Here is a 21,093-nt window from a genome sequence, read left to right on the forward strand (position 1 = left end):
CGCCAAGTAGTGGTGCCAGCAGTGGGCCTCACAGAGGGATCCACCGGCCGCTCTAAATCATAGAGTCTGCGGGTGGAAAGACTCACACCCCTCACCCTGCCTCCCAGGAAAGATGAAGGGATCCCGGAGTTGGGGTAGGAATCCAGACTTCAGACAACCTGGAAGCGGTCCATTGCGTCTCCACGCCGTGTCCCCATTTGGCCAGAGTTTGGGGGCTGGGGGAGGGCCGCAGTTCCCTTAGCAGTAAAAAGGTTACATGACTGACGTCCACACACTTCTTAAGAAGGAGGGAGCTTTGCTCAGAAAGGAAGTTTTGCATAATTTACCCTTTCAAGAGCCCAGACTTGTTTATTTGTATCATTTGGGTCCTGAAATAGTCTTAACATTTTGGCACATTGATTCCAGCATCTCCTAAGGGGCCTTTCTGAACACTCTTTGCAGAGGCGCCCAGAGCAGCTGGTCCCCCTCCCTTCTCCCCCACCCCCACCCCCAGCCCCCGCCCTACCCCCAGCTAAGGGACCCTGGCTGCCCCCTGCACACTGGCATCCTGCTGGCTGCTGCTTTGTCGCCTCTGCCCTCTGTGCCTGGCTTGGTCACACCACAAGGCTCCTGGGGTGTCTTCCTGCCTCCGTGTGGAAGTTAGGGAGCCCGGTATGAGCCCTGGTCCCCCACTAGTTAGGGGTTGGGTGATGTTAGACAAGTCATTGACAGTGTGAGCTGAAGTTTCCTTACCTATAAAACTATGATAATTATCAGACCTACTTTGCAGAATTGTGAGAATAAAATGGAGTCAGGGATACAGGCACTTAGCACAGTTCCTGGCAGGTGGCAGGTGCTTTAACAGACTCAACAGACATGAATTCTCCTTCTTTGCCATCCGTCTCTTTCTCTTTTTCTTGCTTTTCATTTTGTCTCTTTTCTGTCATTTTCTCTCTTTCTTTTCTATAACAGTTTTATTGAGATATACTTCACATGCTATACGATTCACTCATTTCAAGTGTACAGTTCACCGGTTTTTGGTCTGTTCACAGAGCTGTGCAACCATCACCACAATCAATTTTAGAACATTTTCATCACCCCAAAGAAACCCTGTAGCCTTCAGCTATCAACTTCCCGATCCCTGCATTCCCCAGACAACCACAAATCTACTTTCTGTCTCTATAGGTGTGCTTATTCTGGACATTTCAGATAATCCGTGTGCTTTTTTTTTTTTTTTTTTTTTTTTTTGGGTGCGGGGGCCTCTCACTGCTGTGGTCTCTCCCGTTGCGGAGCACAGGCTCCGGACGCGCAGGCTCAGCGGCCATGGCTCACGGGCCCAGCCGCTCCGCGGCATGTGGGATCTTCCCGGACCAGGGCACGAACCCGTGTCCCCTGCATCGACAGGCGGACTCTCAACCACTGCGCCACCAGGGAAGCCCCAATCCGTGTGCTTTCTTGCCTGGCTGTTTCACTTAGCATAATGCTGTTGAGGTTCTTTCTTTATTTTCTGTCTGTTCTTCCTTCCTTTCCTTTTTCCGTTCTGTTTTGTGTTTTCTTTCCCTCCCTTCCCCCATTCCCTTCTGTGTTCATGGTCCCATTTCTCCTTCACCGAGGGCTTGGGCTTTATGGAAGCTCTTGGCAGTTGGTAGGCCCTTGGGGAGGGGGCCGGGAGGCTGCATCCTGGACCCACGTTCCTACCTCCCGCCTGGGTGGGCTCGGAAAGGCCGTTCTCAGGCCTGCGGGGCCGGCACTTCTACACAGCTGCGGGCAGAACAGCGGGCTGCAACAAGGTATTAACCCTTTTCATCTTCTGTCTCTTCAGAGAGTTTGGGGAGTGAGACCCCCTTCCCAGCCCTGGAGAGGAAGTCATGGGAAGAGCAGAGAGAGAGGAGGTGGGAAGCCTTTTACAACCTCAAAAGTCAAGGAGAATAAATCGTGGCCCCCCCCAGGAGTCACTTGAAAGGTAGAGAACCCCTCCTTTACCTCCCTGGTGATTGTGCTTTTGAAGCGAGCTGGAGGCCCCGTCAGTGCCCCACCAGCCCCCTTCCCTCCCTGGCTTTGCACAGACCCCTGCCCCAGCCCTTTCCCCACCTTCCCTTCTGGCTCCTTGTGCCGCAGATCTGACAGGACTGCTATGGAGCTGCCTTCCCAGGGGCTGTGAAGGGGAGGGAAGGGGAACCATGCCTTCGGGGGCGCTGCTAGTAGCTTTGTACCCATGAGAAAAAGGTGAACACTCTAGGTGAACAAATTAAGAGAAAGCCCTTTCTCCAGGGGACCCAGCCCCAGGCCACGCAGCCTGGCAAGCAGAAAGAGGTCTGGATTTCAGCCCCCATGCTCTTGTGCAGAGGACAGCCCGCGCAACTACAGGGAGGCCCTGCAGACCTTCCAGACCCCTGGGAAACAGCAGGGTGGAGGGCGGGGCTCTGCACGCCTCTCCTGCAAAGGGCCACATAGTAAATAAGTTAGCTTTGCGGCGCCTATGTTCTCCGTCACCACCACTCAACCCTGGTGGTATGGCTCAAAAGCAGCCCCAGACAATACGTAAATGAATGGGGGTGGCTGTCTTCCAATAAAACTTTATTTATGGGCACCAAAATTGGAGTTCCATATCATTTTCACCAGTCACAAAATGTTATTCTTCTATTCACTTTTTTTTTTCAACCATTTCAACAAAATAGGTGGTGGGCTGCTTTTGGCCCGCAGGCTATTGTCTGCCAACCGCTGGTGCAGGGGAAAGGAAAGGGTGCCAATTCCAGCCCCAGCACTTGCCGGCTCCTTGACTTTAGGCAGGTGGCTTGCCCTTTCTGAGCCTCAGCTTGCTCATCTGCAAAATAGGGATAAAAATACCTCCCTGTGAGGACTGTGATGAGCCTTAGCACCAATTTGTGCAAAGCTCCCGACACAGGGTAGATGCTTGTAAGGGGTAATTTTTCTTTCTTCCTTTCTTTTCCCTTTATTTCTTCCTTCCCCCCTCCCTCCTTCCCTCCCTCTCTTCCTTCCTTCCTTCCTTCCTTCCTTCCCTCCTTCCCTCCTGTGGCCCCTCTGTAAAGGAGAAGCTGAAAAGTCCATGGCAGGCTCTGTGGACTAGTGTCTCAGCTGTACCACTGAATCGCTCAGTTTGGACCCTGACCCTGAGCCTCGTGTCCCTCCTCTGAAAATGGGGGGCTTGGATCCATCTCAGGGGACCATTCCAACACTAATTATATATAAATGCTTAACAAGAGAGAGAAGTTACGCCAACCCCCAACTGTGTTTGTGTCAAAAATCTTCTGGCGAGGGCGAGGGGGAACCTGTTTCTCATACTAATGAATCACCCTGAGTATGCAGGCAAATTCAGTAAAACATGTCCTTGTCGCAAGCTGAGCTTTGAGTGCAGGGGTCACAGGCAGGTAGGGATGCAGATTGGGTACAGGACAGAACTCCTAGAGAGACCCAGCCTGGCAGACAGGGGACCGGGGTTTCTCACTGCCTCTGCCACTGACAGGCTGTATGGCCTTTAGAAGATCACATCCCTCTCTAAGCCCCAGTTTCCTCATCTGTCAAAGAGAGCTAAGGCTTCCATCAGACGTCACTGCTCTTAAAGAAACAGCAGTGAGTCACAGGGCTCTGTGTTTTAGGGTGATGCTGTGTTCATTAAACCTACAACAGCTGTTTGTGGTAGTGTCAGGGGACAGGGATGGGGTGTGCCTGAGACCCAACGGGTATTTTAGGGTGTCCTTTTCTTTTCTTAATAAGTTTATTTTATTGATTTTTAGTTTTGGCTGCGTTGGGTCTTCGTTGAGGTGCGCGGGCTTCTCATCGCAGTGGCTTCTCTTATTGCGGAGCACGGCGCGCGGGCTTCGGTAGTTGTGGCGCACGGGCTTAGTTGCTCTGCGGCATGTGGGATCTGCCTGGGCCAGGGCTCAAACCCATGTCCCCTGCATTGGCAGGCAGATTCTCAACCACTGCGCCACCAGGGAAGCCCTAGGGTGTCCTTTTAATGCAAGGCTGAATAAATCTTTGTGTCTTCTTCTCCCAGCCTGAGGCTCCCCTGAGAAGTGAGGACCATTCCCTCCCTGCCCATCTCTGGGCAGGGAGGTGGGGGGCAGGGGAGTTTGTCCCAGTTCCCAAAAGTGGCATGTGGCTCTGCTTGTCCACATCTGATCGTGCAGAAGGCTGCAGCTTGCAGGGAGGGCCACAGGCTTTGGGACTCACAGGCGGGTGGATGAGACTCAGGCCTTCCTCATTCCAGGACTGAGCACATGCCAATGTCACCCAGGGACAGACGCTCTGGGTGGGCAGCAGGGCAATCCCCAGCACCCAGAGGATTTGGGGGATCTTCCCTTTTCCACACTGACTTGGGAAACACAGAATATTTATAAATATTTCATCATCATTGAAATGGAACGCTGAAAGTCAAAGAGAAACTCCATTCCTGTTGCCATCTTACACAAGCCCTGAAACCACGCTCTGTACTCCCTTTCTGTCGCTCATGAGAGATGTGGTCCTGATATCATGGCGACAAGAGGATCCACATATGGAGATCCTAAGCAGGTCCCTGCGTTAGGGGCTGCTGAGTCTCACTGATTCATTCACTCAGTCGTTCTTTAGTGCCCCTTCCCCGTAGGGTGTGTGTGTGGGGGCAGTAAAGGGGGTGACTAATGGATCTACGAGATGGGCTGTTAGGGTACAAACATGTGGGATAAGTGCTGGGACCTGGCAGGTATGGGGACCAAGAGGGCCCCGGGGTGGCCCGGGAATCGGGCAAAGCCTCCTGGAAGGGGTGATGGCTCAGCTGACTCCTGAGGGACAAGCGGGAGTTTTCTAAGCTGAAGGGCAGAGGTTAGAGATGCCATCCTAGGCAGAGGAGGCTGGAAGTGGGGGAGGAAAGGAGGGACGGGGAGGGGAGAGAGGGACCGGGAATTCACAGACGATGGGAAGGCGACTGATGGGCAGGTACTTCCTTTTCTGAAACTTTGTCCCCATCTGAAAAGTAGGACTGATCATCCCAGCCCCTCCCTCCCAGGGCTGGGAGAAGGACCAAGGGCGTTAATGCTTGGCTTGGGACGGAAGCTTAGAGCAGAGCGCGGAGTCCGCTCAGGTGTAAGAGTCTTTGCTTCATTCTGCTGTGGATGCCCACAGGCCACCACTTCATGGATGGTGGAGAAACGTACATTTTCCAGGTCAGGGGCTCTCAGGCACTTCCAGCTGTAAACATGGTGACTTTGGAAGTTGAACCCAGTCAATCCAAGAGTCTCTCCACTGCCCCCTCCTTCCCTCCAGGGCAAGCTAAGTTCCCAGAGGCTGTCTGGCCCCCATGGCTTCCTTCTCCATCCATGGTGCCCATGCCATGCCTGGGCCCTGGGGACACAGCTGGCCTGCTCCAGGCCTTACCTGGATTGCTAAGGAAGAGCCACACCCTCCCAAGGGCCTCGGCCTCTGCTACAGGCCCCCAGGAATCGCCCAGCAGGCAGGTCCCAAGGCCCAGCCACAAGCTAGGGCTCACTGTAGGTCTGGGAGATTTTAGGGGCCTCTTGTGCCCCATGTGAGAGCAGAGGACCTGGGGTACAGAGCTCCGTGAAGCCTCCTCATGGCCATGTCTGCAGGCCCACCCCCCCTTGTCCTAGGAAGTAGGACACAAGCCCCTCTACTTTCAGACCCTCACCTCACCTCCAATGATCATTCTGACCCCCAAAGGAGAGGCTGGGGGCAGGGCCCACTCTAGCAGCTAACTCAGCCTCCTGCCCCAGCCTCCTCTCTGGGTGGTGGGGAACTGCTCTCACAGGCTCCTGAAAGCCAAATGCCCTTGAACTCTCTCACCGTTGTTTCTGCTTCTGTTCCGAGTCACTGCCTGAATGGCAGGGGGTGTGGCACCGGCAACGGGGACAAGCCCACTACATCTCAAATTAGTATCCTCTCCTACCCCACCAGCGACGCACCACACACCTGACACACTGGCCTACGTTCAACACCTAACTAGCCGGTGATGGTGACCAGTAACCGCCACTGCCCTGGGAATGGTTGAGCCTGGCAGAGTCAGACTGCCTGATTGACCCTGGGCACGTTACCTCTCCGTGCCTCCATTTCTTCATCTGTAAATGGGGATGTTGCTAGAGAATAGATATACAGGCCCGAGAACAGTGTCGTCCACAGTAGTTCACTGGCAGGCATGGGGCTCCGTGAGGAGACTCGAGACTGACTGAAATGTTCCCTTATTGTATTTTGCCCTTGTCTCGACGTTATTTTTGCTCTTATAAGCAGTCCTGTGATGAACATCTCCACGCAGAGAACATCTGTTTCTTTCAAATTATTTCCCCAGAAACTGAATTTCTGGAACCGGAATTACTGGTGAAAGGAGAGGGATATTTGAGGCCTTTTATTACACTTTGCTTAATTGTTTTCTAGACTGGCTGTACAGGGGCCCACCAGCCACCTCTGAAGGCATTACTTACTGGACGCCACTCAGGGGGAGGGTCCTAGAAGGGCTGTGAGGGGGACTGACTAGGGCAGAGGTATAGCTGGCAAGGAGAAGGGGTCTCTGGCATTTAAGGATGGACAGAGGGGCAGGGAAGAGGGAGAAGAAGGAGCTAAGGAGGAACCATCAGAGAGGTGAGCCCACGTCCAGGACCTGAGCCGTTCAGAGACTACAAAGCAAATAAGTCTTCAGTCAAAAGAACTGGCATAGTGATGCCAGGAGCTGAGCCCAGGATGCAACGCCCGACCCACCTGGATGAGCTTGGGCAAATGGCAGCCTCTCTGAGCCTCAATTTCCCATCTATGAAATGGACGTGACCTTTCGCCCGCCTCAGAGGGGTGGGATGGAGTGAGTGATAGGACATGACTTTGAGAGTTGCCTTGGGCACTGTGGGTTCTTTTTCCGTGAGCACCCACTGGCGTGAGTGGGCAGGGCTTTGGGGGTTTCCTTCGGTTTTACAAAACATTCCAGAGTTTCAGGGAGAGGATTGGGCAAGCCAGCCAGTCTCAAATAGAGGTTACTTAGGGTTGAAGCAGCCAGGCAGGGCAAACACAAGCTCTCCCTTGGGACTGGGGAGATCTGAGCATGGCCCAGAGTCCACATGCATTGGACGGGGAGGGGAGGTGGGGGCAGGGAATCTCCAGCTTTGCAGGTGGGCCAAGCTGGGCTCTTTCAATCCTCCACCACTTATTTGCTGTGCAAGTGAACTGAAGTTCTTTGGGAAGTTCAGACTTCCTCATCTGTTGGAGATAAAAATATCGTAACTCTATCATATGTATCACATGGATATTGTGAGAGTCCAACGTTAAGTGCCTGACCCATGATCACTCTCAACATTTTATTATTCTGCCGTCTCATTCATCAGCGAAAAGTGGGTGACACGGAGGCAAAGGAAGGGTTGAGTGGAAGTAAGCCGCACCACGCCTTCACTTCTCCTTCAAGCAGCAAGCCTGGCATGCTATAACAATGCCCAACACTCATCACCGGCTATGTGACCTCGGGCAAGTTTCCTAACCTCTCTGTGCCTTAGTTTCCTCCTCCATCAAATAGGGGACTAATAGTACCTACCCCTTGAGGTCGAGCTAATATTTACAAAACGCCCAGAACCAGGCCTGGCTCAGTGCATGGTGGCTGTCATTTGGTAGCTCTTAGGGCTCAGAGCACAGGCTTTGGACCTAGCAGACGTGGCACAGAGCCCTGTTCCTCCACGCACTGCTGTGACCTTGGTCAGGCAGGTCACTTAATCCCACGAAGAGCCAGTTCCCTCATCTGTAAAGAAGTGGGTGGTGGGGCCCCCAAGGCACCCCAAACACACAGTAAGCACTCAGTGTGACTATTGACTGAGGGCCAGACCCACGCCCTGAGGCCTTGGCTCTCCCAGTGGTGGGTGCATGCTTCTCCCACCTTATTTGTCATGAAAATGAACACTGTTTTTGCAAAACTCCTGCAGGAAGCCTTTGCCCAGCTTGAAGGACAGAAAGAGAGCTCCATCTATGGACTTGGCCATGGGCGCCCATCATCCTGCCCCGGCCCTCCACCCTTCAAAGCAGACGCTGACACAGGCAAACCCTCTGTGTTTACTTCTGGAAAAGTATGAGAAGGCCCTGAAAAAAATCATTTCTTTCATGAGTGGAGGGCTGACGTTTGGTCATTTCGGCCAAATACTGGGAAGTACTGGTTTGTGGTAGAAAACAAAGTTATTTGAAGATAACACTCATATGAGTGGGCTCTGGGTAACTTGGCATCCTGAAATTTCCACCTCATAGCTAATTTTAGGACAACCAGAAATTAGGTCTGCTTGGAGAAGAGGGTCACCCCTGATTTTGGCAAAAGTGTAAGGCAAGGGAACAGACACTTGGTGGGTTGCAGCTGGCTCCCAGGGCACTAGAGGGCCACTTCCCCTTTCTAAGCTCTCCCACTTCCCTTTCCTCAAAAAGGAGAGGGGACTTTGCACTGACCCAGTTCCCAAGATACACGTGAAACTGCCCTTCTGGGTGTGGCAGTTCCCCCAGATGCTTGGGTGCAGGATAAGCAAGGGTCTGGGTTCAGGGAGCAGCCCAGCCTACAACACGCAGCCCCTCAAGGGCCAGTTCTTGGTGACCCTCAGGAAAAAGCAGCTAATGGCTGTACCCGTCTTGGGAAACAAAGGAGGAGGGAGAAAGGGAGAATCTTCTGGAATTTCTAAACATTTCTCCCATCACTTCTCCTGGCTTCTACAGCACTTCCCCTGGGATTATGCCCATTTTTACAGATGAGGAGATGGGCTTCGATAGGGAGGTGGAGTTGTCTGAGACCCGACAGCAGGGGAGTGAGGAAGCCTCAAACTGAATGCATGACCCCTGCTTCTAAATCTCACATTTTGTCCCAATCATCCCAACGCAGGGCTGGTGCTCAGCAGGTATTTGCTGAAATGGTCACCATGCCTCACTGTCTGTCCCAAGGTCCTGGCTCACAATGCTCTTCTGGGCTGGTAGGAGTGGGAAGGTAGATATAGAAATAAAGCCAGCATGAGACACCACACAGAGTGGGGTAAGGGCTGCCCCACAGCCAGGGGAAGTGCTTTTGCTTCTGCTGATCTGTGAACTTGGGAAGTCAGAAAATGGGAGAATCGCTATCGAAAATGAGATTGGCTGGGTTTTTCATTCATTAGTTCACACACACGATTGAGCACCTGCTATAAACTTGGACAGTGGGGTAGATGACAAAAGATCCAACACCTGCCTTTAGTCTGGGAGATAGACAGGTAAATTGATGGTTAACCCAAGGAGGTAAGTGCCTCAGCAGAGGGGCTGTAGGAGCCAGGAGGGAATCAGTAATCCTGGGAGACCTCAGAGACAGCTTCCCAGAGGAGGTGATGCCTGAACAGAACCTTGAAACACTTCAAAGTGCACAGCAAAGAAGGTAAAGGAATTGCAAGCAATGGGGATGACATGTGTATAGGTGCAAGTACAAGACAGAGCAGAGTAATGTGTGCATGTGGTGGTTCTGTGTGATAATTTGTACTATAAGCCGTAGATGGTAATGGAAAAGGTCACTGACAGTCATTATCTGTAGTCCTTACAATAGTCCTGTGAGCTTGATATTATTAACATATTTCACAGATGAGGAAACAGAGGTTCAGAGCGAGACTGAGCAAGGCTTCTCACTGAAACTGGGTCCTGACCCCTGGTGGCTGAACATATTATAGCACCCTCATGTGAAAAGATATTCAAAGAACATTTATGTAAGAATGCTATTAGGACACTATGAACTGTCAGTAGCAGAAACCCAGTTAAAAGAGGCTGGGATTGGTGGAGGTAGGGAATTAGCTTATAGAACTGAAGAAATCAAGGGTAGCTTCAAGTTGGATTCAGGAGCTCAAATGTCATCATAAATTTGTCTTTCTCCAGCTTTCAACTCAGTTTCACCCTGTGTTGCCTTCATTTTCAGTTAGAGTCCCCCCATGGGGCCACCAGGAGCTCCAAGCTTACATCTTACCATCTTAGTAGCCCCAATGGAAAATATTCTCCTTTCCTCCCGTTCCAACAGAAAGTTTTAGGCTTAAGTTTCATTGGCTGGATGGGGTCCTGTGTTTACCTCTGTACCCAGACCTGGAGCCAATGCAATGAATAAGGTAAATCTCACCTCACCCACATGGGCAAAGAGTAGGGAAGTTTGGATCCCAAAGAAGAATCAAGGTGTTATTACCAAGAGAAGGGGAATTGATGATGGGAAGGTAAAAATAAGAGGTTTACCATAAGCACTTGGCAGACAACCTATTATGTGCTCTCCTAGAACCCCACATACATCTCCGAGCCTCAAGTGTCAGAGCTCAGGGCAAAGATGGGCCATAAGGGAGTCCAGGAATATTAAACGTACAAGTATCTCTAGATGTGTGTAATGTAATAAAGTCTACACAGTGTGGGACTCCAGCTTAGTGTCTCATCCCAACTTACATTTGGCATGGATGGCAAGCTAAGTAAAGGAGGAAGGGCTCCATACCACTAGACACTATTAAGTTAAATATGCATGGCAAACAAATTTAATAAGAGGATGGAAATTCCATATGGTAAGGAGGAAAGAGAAGGAGAAAAAAGGCAGTTTAAAGCAAAGCAAAAAAAAAAAAAAAAAAGACAGGAAATTTTAGAAAAGATGGGACAAATGTAGAACACAAAATCACGTTGAAGAAATTAGTCAAAATATATCAGTAATCACAGGACATGTAAATGGAATACCCTGGGCCAATTAAAAAAAATGGAGATTGTCAGATTTGATTTTTTTTAAACCCAAACAAATATTTTTACAAGAGATAGACTTAAGGAAACAAAAAAGTTGAAAGTATAAGGAAGGAAAAATAAGATATACTAGGCAAAACTAACCAAAAGAAATCTGGGTAGCTATATTAATATCAGACAAAGTGAACTGTGAGCAAAAAGGATTACTAAAGATAAAGACCATCTTTTGAAAAAAGATTCAATTCACTAGAAGGATAAGAATTCTAAACTTGTATGTACCAAATAAACCAGCTTCAAAAAGTAAAACTGACAAAGTAACATTGACAAAACCACAGAGAGAAATTAATCATTAACATCATAAGCAAACAATATTAAGACTAAAAGGGAGATATTATTATAGATTTTGCAGCGATTAAGAAAGATGATAAGAACATTGTGGTCAATTTTATGCCCCAAACAAGGGAAAATTCAGATACAGCGCACGAATTCCTAGCAACAGAACTTACCAAAACTGACTTGGGAAGAAATAGAAAACCCGAATGGTCCTATAAACATTAAAAAATAAAGAAAGTGGGCTTCCCTGGTGGCGCAGTGCTTGAGAGTCTGCCTGCCGATGCAGGGGACACGGGTTCGTGACCCGGTCCGGGAAGATCCCACATGCCGTGGAGCGTCTGGGCCCGTGAGCCATGGCCGCTGAGCCTGCGCGTCCGGAGCCTGTGCTCCGCAATGGGAGAGGCCGCAACAGTGAGAGGCCCGTGTACTGCAAAAAAAATTAAAAAAATAAAGAAAGTGAATGAAACACCGGTAGTACTTGGTTTTGCTAAGGAGTTCTACCAAACACTCAAGGAAAAGATCGTTCCAGTCCTGCTCAAACTCTTCAGAGAAGAGAAAAAGGGAAACTCTCCTGTTTGTCTGATGAGGCCAGTAGAGTGTAGATTCAAAAACAAGTATGAGAAGGGAGAAGATAAAAATGAGAAACAACCCAGATGCCCACCAGCAGGTGAATGGATAAATAAATTGGAGTATCTTCCCATAATGGAATACTTTATGACGGTGAAAAGGAACTCCAGGTTCACGCATTGACAGAGTTTAATCTCAAAAGTATAATGTTGAACAACAACTAAAAAAAGGAAGCTGCAGAAAAGAATCCTAAAACATGATTCCATTTATATAAGAGTAAAATCCTGGCAGAACAACACAGTATATTATTCAGGGGTACATACATATTTGCTGAAACAAATCAGGGGCTGGTAAATTCTATTTCTTAACCTGAGAGGTGGTTACACTTGTATTCATTTTAATATTCTTTAATATTTTAAGCCACACACATGTGTTTTTTATATAGCCTCTTTGATGTATTTCATTTAAAAATATTTTTTGACACAATCTCCATGTAGCAAAAAGATATGTCTGAGTAGTGGAGTTATTTGAGATGTTTATATTCTTCTTTTTGTTAGTCTCTATGTTCTGAATTTTTTACTATGAACATGTGATACTTCCATAATAATATTATTTTAAATGATTTTACAGCCTTTTAGAAGAAGGGAGGTAATTTCCTAGCCTAGAGCTAGCTTGTCTTTGATAATTTCAATCTAATCTACGTGAAAGTCACTTTATCACACTTCAGGCTCCATCTGGAATGTTAATCCAAGGGTAGATACCTGCCTACTTGGTCAAATATGTACGCTGCTGGCATGGAGAAGAACCGGAGCCTCTGAAGTGCAGGGGTGTGACCTGGAGGTCCAGGTGAGGGCAGGTGTTCTGGGGACGGTGGGGCTGGCCAAACCCACGAGAGAGCTTGGGCCATGCAAGGCCTCCAGTACTGGCTAAGCCAGAACATACCATGCATCCGAGGAAGCTTGGGTGTTGGCTGTGGGTGTTGGCTGTGTCGTTGTTCATAAAGCCTTTACAAAAGCAGGCATCCAAATCTATACTCCCCTCCGATGGACTCTAAGGGGAAGCATGATGCTTTTCTCTCTCTCCATGTGGAAGAGAGTGAGTTTGATTCCTCTGGTGGCCAGAATACCTTAACAGATGAGGGCTAGAGCTGAGGCCAGGCACGAGTTTCACGGGACATCCGGAGGACCCGCAGTGAGTGTCAGGACCAAGCAAGGGCTAGCTTCCAGCCTGAAACTGGATGAAGAAAACTACTGCTCCAGCCAAGGCAGGGAAGCAAGAAACTAAGTAGCATCCATTGCCTTAGACAGAGCTAAAGCCAGATTTTGTCCTGCCCTGGAGCTGCAGAGACCCCAGGCAAAGTGTCTAGGGACACCAAGCAATGCTTAGCTTCTCCTGCATTGGGGCCAAGCAGGAGACAGGATGGGCCAGGACTTGCAAGGACACTCCTCAAACCACAGTTGCTTGCAAATCCCCTTCCCTGTGCAGCCCATAGTCCTCTCCCAACTGCATAATTTACACTTAAGTCTCTACACCACCTGGCTGTTTTCACTGAAATATATTTATAAGACTTTATATCATCACCATAAATGGAAATGCAGTATCACTTGTGGAAAACAGAAAGTACTTGTGATCATAGAAACAATGACACAAAACAATGCCACCCAAGTTTGGCCAGATCCCATTGCCTGATTAAAGCTCTGAGCCTGCCCCAACTCCGGGTTATAAAGGGACACCTGCGTGTTGAGTACTAAAAACACAGGCGCTCCACACTGAGGCTTTTTCTCTTGACCTCAGAAGGCTTGAAATAAAAACGATGAAGGAATTCTTACTCACTGAAAGTATCGGAAGGAAAAAGCAGGCCAGCTGTGCACATCTTAGCAGGCAATAGGCCAAAGGAATTTTGTATACCCAGATATGGGGGAAGTCTTCATCTTTCTGAAAATGTATGTCAAATACTTTGTTAAAAACTTTCCTCCCAAGTGTTTGGCTAACTTACGTTCAGTGACCTTCAATCAGCTTGACTCAATGGACATAACTGAGGACCTACTATGTGCCGGCAGCCACTTAGTAGGGATTTGAAAGGCAAGCGCCTTGCCTTCAGGGACCACACATTCTAATGGAGAGACAGACACATTCACAACTGATTTTAATGCAAGGCTGAATAAATCTTTGTGTCTTCTTCTCCCAGCCTTCCCCCAACTCATGCAAAACATGATGTAGGTGTTCAGGAATCATTTTATTCAGACACAGAAATAGCAAACATTCACTGGGCTCCTACCATGAGCCAGGCAATGTGTGGGATACTTTTAAACATATTTTATAACACTTAATGCTTTCAAGAATTGGAAAGGTGGTTATTTTTACCTTCACTTAAGGTTCAGAGAGGTTAAGTAACTTGACCAAGGGTACACAGCATGTTAGAAGCTGATTTGGGGTTTGAAAGCAAGTCTCCTGGATGCTCCCCATTGTGGGTTGAGGGAACAAGTCCCTGTTTCAGGTGGGAGGTTCCCCGCCCCATACCACCCCACCCTTCCCAGCTCCCGGCTTAGAAGAAGCAAAGGCCAGAGGCAAAGTCTGGCCCAACTGGCCTTGCTCAGTGGTCACCTCAGCCCTAACCTATGCTTGTGTCTCCCCAGGAAGCCAGCGATGTCCTGCACCCTGTGCTCCAGCAATCTTCTGAGCTGCTGCAAGAGCCTGTGGGTGCTTAGGTTCCTCCAGACACGTGGGAGGCCCCTTGGAGGAGCAGCCGGGAGAGCCACTGTCTGAGGAACTGCTAAGGACACTGGCCCAGGAATCGGTGAGGATGCTGCCCTCCGAGGCTCTCTAGACCCAGCCCCAGAACGCTGAAGATCCTGCTTCTAGTCACCAAAATTTGACTCCTGGAGCCACTAAGGACCCAGCAGCCGCCCCCAAACCACCGAGGACACACCCTAGCCTGAGTCTGGGGACTCCCAGAGCACATGGTGGGTGCTGGGGTCCTCTGGCCTAGGATGGAGCAGCCAATGGGTCTGGGTCTGCTGAATCCCATGGGTTCAAAGCTCAGGTTGGTGTTGGCCCTGAGTCACGGGCAGAGACGGTGGGACTTTCGGGGATGTGCACACAGGTGCGTACACAGAGGTGTATGTGCCGACACACGCCTGCCCTCTGAGCACGGCAGAGGGCTGTTGCCATGAAGTATTGGCCTCTCACTCCCTCGTGGGTCCTGCAGGATGAAGGGAGGGAAGGGAAGGGAAAAGAAGGACATTAGCCTTTAATGAACACCTCCTGTGTGCCGAGTACGTCACCCGCCTGAGCTCACGTCATCCTCGTTCCATGTGGCAGGGATGGTCGACCTGTCTTTACAGGAATGGAGACTGAGGCTCAGAGAAGTAAGGGGCCACTCAGCTAGAAAGTGTGCCTGGCACATAGGAGGCACTTGAGAATAGTTGCTAAAGGAAGGAAGGAACAAACAGACGAACAGACAAATGGGAGGATGGGTAGAAGCCCATGCTCTTGACACAACACTACACTGCCTCTCAGGAGAGGCCACGATATTTCCTTGACTCAGCAGACCCTCCTGCTAGCGAGGCTCAGACCCGGAGCTTGTACGGCGGCGGGGGGGGGGGGGGGTCCCTTCATGCTGCAGTTCTGACCCTCTCTGGTGCTTTCTGTCAACAAGGAGTGGCATGGAACAGACTTGCTGGGGCAAGTGTGCGGGGCCACAGGGAGGGACAGGGAGAGGTGGGGTGGTGAAGACATGACAGGCAGGGGTGGGGAAGTTGGCCCCGCTGCACCCTCTACTGGATGCGGGACCGTGGGTGTGGCGGCGGACACCTTGGAGCAGCTCTTTTCTCCTCTGTCCTAGGGGCTATGCTCTCCTTTCCTATTTTCAGGGTTGTGGAAGAGACCCAAGGAGGTGAAGGAGGTGGCAGCCCCAGAGAGATGAGGGTGTTCCTGGGCTCTCCTCGCTGACCGCTGCCCCTCCCTGAGCCCGCTCTTCCCTTGGTTCCAAGAACCCCTGTTGTGGTCCCCCTTCCCCACCCACCCCTGCATTTTCAGTCCCTCTTTCAGCCCACCGTTCTCTCCCCAGCCACCACATGCGCTGTTCCCCAAGGCTCAGTCCTGAGTCTTCTCCTCTCACTGCGATTTCTCGCCCTCTGCGGCCTCGTCTCCACCCACTGAAGGTACCAAGAGACTTACCTCTAAGGAGATTACTCACACATGTGTACCTGGAGCCCAGGCTCCTTCTGGGAGCCTTTGACTAACTTTCAACCTCACCGTGAGCATGTCCACAGCTGCACCTTGACCATCTCCCTGCACCGCTCCTCTCCCAGGGTCCCCCTTCTTGGACAGAAGCCCTGCCATGGGCTCCAAAGGTCAATCTTGGCATCAACTTTCTCCTGGCTCCGCATGGTCCATCCTCTTGTATCCTAGCTCCCGCTTGTATCCACCATTTACCTGGTTCTCTCCACCTGCCCTGTCATCACTCAGTCCCACTGCCATCCCCTCCATCAGGACAATTGAAACAGCTTCCCGTATTCCCCACTGGCCTCCCCCAAGCCCACCGTCCACCCCACGGCCACACTGGGCTGTGCAAAATGCAAACCCATACAGAAAAACATCTTTCCCACAGCCCTCAGGCCCCGCGTGGTGGGCTCCGACGTGCCTTCCAGCCTCCTGTTGCCCCACACTCCCTTCCATCTCTTCATCCCAACCCTAGCGGCCTTCTCCGTTGGGTTTATTTATCTCACTGCTCCTCCAGCTACCAGGACACACACAGAGCTGTTTCCATGACTTGAAAAGCTCCTCTTGCCCTTTCAGCCACAGGATCTCAGCCAAAACATCACTTCTTGAGGGAGTCTTCTTTGACCCTCCCTATTGGGTCAGTCCTCCCACCCGTACCCACAGAACTGTCCTTGGAAGCCATGGGCATGGTTGTCATTTACAGTCATCTGTGTGGTTCCCTGACCCCTGTCCTTCTCCCCTACTCAGGAGCTAATGAGTCCTGCCTATTTCTGTTGACCATTGTATGTCTAGCCCTTAGAAGACTGTTTGGCCTATATAAGGCATGATTTGCCCCAATGGCCCCCAGAGATGCTCAGTCTCTTGGCTGGATTCCTTCTGGAAACCCCAGAACCCCCTTCTTGGAAATTTCCCCAGGAGTCTGAGACAGGTGAATCTCTAAGTCATGGCCAAGTAGATGGAGCATAAGACTGGTCTGGCTGATCACAGACTCAGCTGGTCAGGGCCGAGGTCAATGTGCTCACATGCCACTTGCCACTGCAGGTCTGGCTCTAGCTGCCCCTGCCCCCCTGGGGGCCTCCTGGAGCCCCTGATGGCTGCAGAAGTGGGGCGCATGCTCCCTAGAGGAGAAGCATCTGTGGTGGGCCCTCAAATCCATGTTTTGTGTTACCATCGTGTTCCAATAAAGCTATCAAAACAGATGCTGCCTTGCGGTTTTATTTTTTCACTTCCTGGTGAGGAAATACTCCCCAAACTTCATCATATGGTGTGTCTTGATTTAGAAAAAGAATTATCATAAAATGTTGGGGTAAAGGCCAACTGGGAAATTGCCTTAAAAGGTAAAAGAGTTTTTCAGGTAATTAGGTCTCACCTTGAAATGCCCTGTTAGAAATGAGGGGCGGGCTGATCAGAAGGGTCAGATCTTCTTCCTGCTCACGTAGTGAGCCAGGTACATGGTCGGCACTCAGTAAGTGTTTGTGGAATGGAATATTTCAGAAATTGTCAGATCCAGAGATGATTTCGGTAGGTGGGAGAAAAAGACATCTTTAAAATGGAAAACTTGTCAATTGGGGAAGTCTTCCACAGTCAAGAGTAGGTGGGTGAAGTATAGGTAAAAAACCAGGTCAACGAAAAAAATTCATTGATTCTGTGCAAGGAATGATTCCCAAAGGCACCCATGAAAGGGTTTGGAAAATGGAGGGAGTTGACCTTGTGTCAAGGTCATCGTTCGATAACTGCAGTGTCGGCGGTGAGCAGTGTCCCCTGGGGTGGAAGAAGGAGGCTGTAGGAGGCTGTGAAATCCTGAACTTTGGGCCTTGCAGAAGGATGCACCAAGACACACCTTGATGCATTTCCACAGGAGGCAGAGAAGAGATCGTGAGTCATCACAATCAAAGCTTACAGGAGCTGATCTGCCAGAAATGGATTTTGATATATTTCAGGGCAGAGAAGACAGAGCGTGTTAAGAGGTCCTTGGGGAAGATGAAAGTAGTAGACCAATGGAGTCGTTAGATGATGTGAAGCAGTTCTATGTAGATAGTATAAAAAGGATGGGGAAGTGTCCCCTGAATGGTAACTGTGCGTGCAGTAAATATCGGGGCACTTTATAGGCACCCAGCCAGGGCTGGAAGCCTGGGAACCACAATTTCCAGAATCCTGTTCCAACAGGTTCAGCTTCCACCAGTGGGAAGCAGAGGAGAAGCAAAACCATTGTTGCTAAGGTCAAGGGAGGAGGGACAGCGGGAGGGGAAGTAGGCCCAGGTGGGTACAAGGGCCTACCGCAGGAGTCTTGGAGCAGAGAAGCTCTAGAGGGAGCTGCACTAGGGAACATTGTCTCATCCTGTGGGTAATGGGAAGGCTTTGAAAGGCCCTCATCAAGAGGGGACTAAAATGATGAGGTCTGTATATAAAAAGATCTTTCAGAGTCCAGTTTGGGGAAATCCACTGAGGGCGCTGGGGGTAGAGGCAGAGTGAGTGCAGGCAGCTCCATTGCAGGGGTGGGTTGACAGCGGTATCTTATTAGGATCTACTCCAGACCCTACAGCAGACTTCAGGCTACAGGCTGGGAACCCAAAGGAATCAGACCCTCCATGCCCTCCAGAGAGACAGGCATTACCAGGGAATCAGAGAAGGAATGGGACGGGGGGCCAGTGCTGGGGTCGCTCGGGGTGGAAAGTGTGGGAGTTGTGTGTGTATGTGTGTGTGTGTGTGTGTGTGTGTGTGTGTGTGTGTGTGTGTAATGTGGAAGGATGTGGACCAAAGAAGCATGAACTTCTAAGTGGAAACATTCCTGGTGCACATCGGGCTGTGTTTAAACGCAGGGTAGAAGTGTGGCAGGTGGTGGAAATGCTCGGAGCCAGGATGGAGGGAATCCACTTGGCATCTCGTCTCAGCTAAACCGCTGACAGTCAACACTTGGCTGATCAGACTCCATCTGGAGCTTTGGGGGAGAGTTTATCGTCTTCATTGTCCATTTTAGGGGGCTCTTTCCAGGTCACTCAAGCAAGGAATGACAGCCTAGAACACACTTCTCCCACCCCAATTCCCAAATCCCACCAGAATTCCAAGCATTCCAGTGATAATTCAGGAGCCCTCACTGGTCACCAACAGCCCACAGGGTGACTGGGAAAAGGCTCCCTTCACCTTGCCAGCAGCCCTACGGGGCTCATAATTTTGTGATTTTGGAGGCCATTGCACCATGACCGCAGCCTCCCCATTTAGGGTCACGCAGAACATGTTTCTCACACCCTGAGATGCCACCTTGTGAATCAGAGCACTGGCCTGGCTGGACCTCGGCCCTCCCTCCCTGGGGCTTTGCGAAGGCTCTCACGTGCCCGATGGGCCTGGCAGGATTCTCAAGGAAATAGAGCCCCAGAGGGACATGCCCTCTGGGCTGTGGTATTCCCAGATAAACCAGTCCTTCACTTTCAACTGACAATTCCAAGCCCTTTCACGCATCTAGACGTTACATCAGCCCCTCCACAGGCACTGGTCCAGTTTTTCTACTGGGCACAGGCAGAGGTTAGCATCCCCACCACCTGGGGCCTGAACAGGGACAGGGCTCACCCCAAGGTAAAAATCCAAGTGACATGGTTTCCAGCCCAGACCTGCTTGTCTCCAAAGTCCAGATATTTTTTTAATCATTCATATTATGAAATTAATTTGTAAGGATTAAGCAATAATCAGACACAGCCTCTTTTCAAAATTGTGACATTACAGAGAAAGCCGGAGTTCCTTGGACCACTCCTCCCCATCCTTTTCCTCTAGTGATTTCCAAGGCAACCACTGCTAACAAGTTTGCTGTACGGTGTTTGGTTCAGTTTTGCTTGGTTTTCAACATAAAAGTTATACTGCACCTCAGGAACTGAACTCAATAATCTGTCTTCAAGTTTCAACCATATTAGCACATAAAGGGCTCCCTCCTTATTTTGTCCCATGGTATCGGTACCCACAGTTCATTTAGCTGTTTCCCCTAGCCATGGACATCTGAATCGCTTCTAATTTCTAGCTATTTAAATAATAATATGCTTTTCCATTACAGGTTATTACAAGATATTGAATATAGCTCCCTGTGCTATACAATAGACCCTTGTTGTTTATCTATTTTATATATGGTAGTTTGTATCTGTTAATCCCAAACTCCTAATTTATCCCTTGCCTGACCCTTTCCCGTTTGGTAACCCATAAATTTGTTTTCTGTGTCTGTGAGTGGTTTCTGTTTTGTAAGTAAGTTCATTTGAATCACTTTTCTGTACACCTGAAACTAACACAACATTGTAAATCAACTATACTTCAATTTAAAAAATAATAATATGCTGACCATCTGAAACAATGTTTCCTTGTGTACACCTGCAAGTGGGTTCTGTTGTTATTGAGGGTGGTCCGTGTGTGTGTCCGTCTGTCTGTGCACGTGTGTTTAGCATACCTACAAGTGTAACTGTGGATATGGAGCATGTGTGTTGCTGAATAGCCCTCCAGAGAGGCACAGCTCGTTCAAGCTCCCACCAATAACACTAGGCGGGGCCTGGCTCCCCAAAGCCCCACCATCCACCTGTGCCTTTTCTACCATGCCCTCTGGCTTCTTTCATCTCTGAGAAATTAGAATATTCCTCCTAGAGATGCCCTACCTCCAGTCAGTGCAGGCAGGTCATTTATGTAGAAGAAATTTTCAGAGACCCCCTTGGGATCACCCCGGGTTTCCCATGAGCTCTACCATGCCTTGCCTTCCTCCTTGGGGTCTCTTTAGCAGAGGACAGCCTTGCCGAAGCCACACCACTGGAGAGAGGTTGTATCAGTTCACAAGAGCCGCAGCAGTGCTGCGTAACAAGCATCCACAAACACTCTCAGCATATGACAGTAACATTTATATAACTCATGAAGCTGTAGGCTGGCTAACAAGGATGAGCTCTGCTGGGGGTTGCTCATCTTTGCCCCATAAGTCTCTCTTTTTCTCTTGGGACCAGCAGGCCGACCCAGGCATGTTCTTCTCACAAAAATGGCAGGGACACAAGAGAGCAAGCCCAGGAACACAAGTGCATTTCAGGTTCCTGAGCATCTTGCCTGCAAACGTACCATCAACAAAAGTAAGTCTCTGGGCAAGTGAAGGACGGAGTGAGTATACCTACCCCTCCCACGGAATTGAGGTGGAGTGAGGGATGAATGTTAACTGGATGACCATCTAATGCACTACAGTGGCAGAGCCTGGGTGGGAACTGAAGTCTGCCTGACTCCAGAGCTCGACATCCTCAGGATGGAGGAGACCTGGGTCTCCCAAGTGATTGGAAATTCCCTGGAGCTCCCTAAAACTCCTACTCCTCAGTATTA

At 49.9% G+C, this 21,093-nt stretch overlaps 1 protein-coding gene across 6 annotated transcripts in view; it reads left to right on the top strand.

Moving 5' to 3' along the window:
- HRH2 (histamine receptor H2) overlaps positions 1–15,171 on the top strand; it is a 46,660-nt gene extending 31,489 nt beyond the window's left edge. For 3 of the 6 annotated variants that reach the window (XM_029217281.1, XM_029217282.1, XM_029217283.1), the window contains one exon: positions 14,184–15,168. In XM_029217281.1, coding sequence (XP_029073114.1) covers positions 14,184–14,313 — 130 coding nt within the window. In that variant the 3' untranslated portion in view covers positions 14,314–15,168. Of the gene's footprint in view, positions 1–1,801; positions 7,018–14,183 lie in introns of those variants that run through there. The other 3 variants (XR_003792717.1, XR_003792718.1, XR_003792716.1) reach the window with 3 other exon arrangements.
- Positions 15,172–21,093: the final 5,922 nt, after the last annotated feature.

This window comes from Monodon monoceros, unplaced genomic scaffold (assembly GCF_005190385.1).
Source record: "Monodon monoceros isolate NGI ecotype Baffin Bay Population unplaced genomic scaffold, NGI_Narwhal_1 Super_Scaffold_12, whole genome shotgun sequence".
In the NCBI taxonomy this organism is placed as follows: domain Eukaryota; kingdom Metazoa; phylum Chordata; class Mammalia; order Artiodactyla; family Monodontidae; genus Monodon; species Monodon monoceros.